The 4,633-nt window shown below is 31.8% G+C and overlaps 1 protein-coding gene across 1 annotated transcript; it reads right to left on the reverse strand.

The window, feature by feature from the left end:
- On the reverse strand, positions 1,091-3,174 carry LOC18598333 (secoisolariciresinol dehydrogenase). The gene is made up of 2 exons (XM_018122476.1): positions 3,043-3,174; positions 1,091-1,987 (listed from the first exon to the last, which is right to left on the reverse strand). The coding sequence occupies exons 1-2, from the start codon at positions 3,078-3,080 to the stop codon at positions 1,195-1,197; spliced, it is 831 nt and encodes a 276-aa protein (XP_017977965.1). The 5' UTR covers positions 3,081-3,174; the 3' UTR covers positions 1,091-1,194.

Raw genomic sequence — 4,633 nt, forward strand, 5'->3', positions numbered from 1 at the left:
TTTTAATTTTTGGATAAATTCAACATATTAATTTTAAAATTTTTAATTCGTATTCCTCTATCTTTGAACCTCCAACAATTATTGGCTAACTTCACCCCTGCCTATATTCCTACAAAGAAAGAATCTAGGGTACATTAAAGGACAAGTCCACCTCCATGAGGTTAGGCAATACTAATTTCTATTTTTGAATGCAGGAAAGTGATGAGAACTTAGCGTATAAAATAGAAGCTATATGGAATGAATCATCCTCACCCTCAAATATGACATATGACTAAAGTGTGAGGTCTTGACACTATATGCCGAAGATGATTTGCGGAGGTTAGACAATACTAATTAATGAAGGAGAAACACTATTTATTAACCTTATATTTCAACGCACCAAACCTCCCACATGTCTAATACTAATTTAATAATCTTGCCATTATACATGAATAATTAAATATAATAAACCAAAATGCATCTTATACTTACATCCTTCAACGTGCTAAACATGTGGCTTTTGTATAAGTGAAACATGAATAATTGAATCTGTTCAATTTGAGATTGTTTTTTGGTTCACTTGATATCTAAGAATTCAATTTTACGGAATTAATAAACATGCATTGCAAATGTTTACAACATCACCTTGTGGGAATGAAAAGATTGATAATAGAATCTGACTCGAGAGTGGTTTTATCTTGGATGAGAGAGTCAAGAGAGATTGTCAATCATATCGATGCTTGTCTACACTTGATTGGGAACTATAAGTTTAAGCACACGCTACAAGAAGCGAGTTCATTTGAGGATGAGCTGACAAAGTTTGGAGTAGAACGTGAAAGAAATGCTCTCCATGCTGTGGTAGTATAAATTTGTATTGGGCTGTATGTTTCAACAGAAAATCCCATATGTGCTTGTTTAATTATGCTTTTGATATGGACTGTTATCAGGTGTTACTGCCAGGTGTAAGCATCCATCGCTGGTCATGGCAATTTTATGTACTTATTGATCTTTTGTGATCTATTAATATTAATAAATTTATTGTTGATTGAGAACGAAAAAAACTACTACAAACATTTTTTAAAGAAAAAAAATCTAAGTAGTTGGATGATTAAACAATAAAAGATAACTCCCAATATTTTTAATTAAAATCCTTAATACAACTTAGAAGCCACATTTAACACAACGAAACATGGATTTCTAATAGCAAATATTTACTCAAGAGTTGTCAGGGTATTGGAACATACTCAATGAGGGGTTAAAAATAGTAAAGCCGCCATCTACGAAGAGATTGTGCCCACTAACATATCTTCCCTCCTCACTTGCTAGATAAAGAGCTGCATTTGCTATATCTTCTGCCTTAAGAGTCACGCCCTTAAGGTTAGCTACCAAACCCATCCCTTTCTCAAGCTCCTCATCATTAATCCCCAAGACTTCCGTTGCTAAAGGCGTTGCGAGAGCAAAGGGAGACAGGCAGTTAACTCTAATCCCAAACTGCCCCAGCTCGACAGCAGCATTTCTGGTAAGCCCCAGGACAGCATGCTTGGAAGCACAATAAGCATGTGTAGCAGCAGCACCAACCGTGGAGCTTACGCTAGCAGTTGAAATTATGCTACCATTTCGAGCAGGAACCATCACCCTAGCTGCGTGCTTAATCCCTAGGAAAACGCCAGTCACGTTTACACTAAGAACACGTTCAAAATCTGATTTTTCGTTGTCGATTATGCGCGCCTTGATAGGGTCAGTTATGCCGGCATTGTTGAACATGATGTCTAGCTTGCCATGAGTAGCCACAGCCTTGTCAACAGCATTTTTTATTTGGTCTTCGTCCGTGACATTGCAGTGAACGTAGGAACAGTTTGAGGGGCCTACGGCCTCACAAACTGAATGCCCCAATTCATCTTGGATATCAGCAATCACAACTTTGGCTCCGTGATGTGCAAAGACTTTAGCAGTGCATTTCCCAATACCGCTAGCTCCTCCAGTAATTAGAGCTACCTTCCCTTCCAGCCTACAAATGGAAGTTGAACAAAATTAACTGATATATTACAAAACAAAGGCTCATCTACCAGTCCAACCATCAGTTTAAAATGACCCTAACTAAACCCAACTAATTTATTGGTATTCCGCAAAGACTTAGGCAAAGTTCATTAAATCAAATTCATCAGATTTTTATTAAAAATGATCAAAATATAATCTAAATCTGGAAAACCAATACGGCTAGATTCAAAAACTTATTATATATATTAAATTTTAAATAATTTGCATATAATTGCGATACTTCATATAAATATATTTTTATGAAAAATTCTGACCATCGTTCAATAAATATAGATTAAATTTTATATATACATATTATTTTTAATTAACTTTTTATATATAATTGATTTTCTTGTTTATATCTATTAATTTATCCATTTTAATTTTCGAATTTATTTTTTTAAAATCAATTTTAATGAAAAACATCACCAAATTGACTTCAAAAACTTTATAAAAGTTCTCTCTCTAAGCTGGGCACAAGAAAACTAGTAAAATTTCCTCTCACTACTCAACTAAGTGCAGAAATCAAAGACCTTTTCTGTTTTTTATTTACGACGGAAGACAGATCTGGACCCAATAATTTGCAGTGCGTCTCAAGCTAAAGTTAGGATATGCGAGTGCTGAGCCCAGTCCCTATATACCAAACCTGGAGACTCAGCTCCCAATTACTCATATGAGTGAAACCAAACAATCAAAGCAACTAATTCACCTTGAAGATCCTTAACATTATGATAATTACAGAGAGCTTCTGGTTTTATAATCAAGCTCCCTGTAATGAAGCAAGCACCCCCCACAAATATTTCAGGGGGATTGGATGACTTTATCCAATTTTCCAAGCCCCTCAAAATCGAAACTCTAGGAACAAAGATAACATATCTGAGAATTCGAGACCAAAGGCAAGATTTGTTTTTGACTTGAACATCATTCCGGACAAATATTTTCATCTGATAAACACAAAATTCAAAGTACAAAAGACAGCAAATATAGATAATCAAATGACTGAAACGAAGAGCTGCTTTTACCAACCTTCTTGTGACTGCTGAGATCAAAGATGAAGCTACCATGGTTCCCAGACAGTGATAATGAGAGCTGACTTTTTAGGTCTCTCTGCTTTGGGGTTGCACATGGGAAGGAAGATGCACATGTAGTGTAACTATATAAATATATAAATAAATAATTAAATTTAATTATTTGTATAAAAACATTTGATTAATAGGCTGGTGTATAATTTTCTGTCTTAAGAATAAAGTTTGAATTCTGCTTCTCCCAATTAAAAAAAAAGTAAATTTAATTATTTTTGTTTTTACAGTAATTTCAAATTTGGCAAGTAGTAACTTTGATTAAAAGATGCAAAAGACGAAGATGTAGCAGGGAATGTTTTTAATTATTTGGCCCAAAGTTTGGCTCCTCTCACCCCGTCTATGCTACATTAGATTGGAGGATTAAGTTTATCTTATAATTAATGACAAGACATTTCAATATAATTTAGGAAGAAAATGTGTGATATATAAACATTATAACTAATTTGAGAAAACAGTTTCCTAATTTGCTATAAAGGAATCGAAATGTCAAATCCCTAAACATTCAATGACGTAAAAGTTAATCAGAATAAATTAGATAAGTATTATTCCTTTCTTCTCATTTTTTAATCTATTTTTCTTTTTTGAACGTCTTAAAATTAGATTTTTTATGATTATTTATTTACTTTTTGGCAGTAAAAATAATGGAACATTGATTTTACACAAATTAAATTTTATAATTAAATAGACTAAAGTCAACTTTCACTACAACAAATTTGATTTAACACAGCACATTTTTAAAATGTGCTACTAAAAATATTTTTAATAATATTTTTTTATGTTTTTTAGAATATTTTGTAGATCTAACTTCACTATATAAATTTTTAAATGTATTATGAATAAAACGTAACCATAAAAATTACATACACTAATAAAGATTGCACTTTTTATGTTGCTACTGAATGTGAAAAAAATGAAACTAAAAGTTTAAATAGTTCTATTTTTTAAAATTTTATTGTACAAAAAAATATTTTGTCTAAAGAAATGTGATTAAAACTCAATTTTTTTGCAGTGTATTTTCCTTAAACTCCATAAAAATCAAAGGGAGACAAATAATTTAAGACCAAGGAGTAGATCAAAGAGAAAATTACTTTTCTTATCTAATATGCATAATTCTTTTTCTTGAAAAAGAAAAGCTTAAATAATATCTCATTATGATATTTACTTTTAATATTTATTGACCACTGTTTTCCATCCTGGGTGACGTTTAAGAAGTTCGAATTTCTTATTTATTTACAGATTTCTTCACACACAAACATAATTGTGAGACTTGAGACTGAAAAGATTTTCAAAATTCTGGCTCTCAACATTCTATTTTGCTCTATTTCACTTTTGAATTCCACTATGAACTTATCTAATAAGATAAGATGGTAAGAAAATGTATAGCATAAGCCATATATATATATATATATATATATATCATAATACACTTAATAATGCTGTTTATACTTTTGGCTAAACATTAGGAAAGTGTTATGATGATTTTCCACATATAAAAAGCAAAAGGTATTTAAACATTTGCCCATGTCCCTTGCATC

The sequence above is a fragment of the Theobroma cacao genome, chromosome 5 (assembly GCF_000208745.1).
Source record: "Theobroma cacao cultivar B97-61/B2 chromosome 5, Criollo_cocoa_genome_V2, whole genome shotgun sequence".
Taxonomy (NCBI): Eukaryota; Viridiplantae; Streptophyta; class Magnoliopsida; order Malvales; family Malvaceae; genus Theobroma; species Theobroma cacao.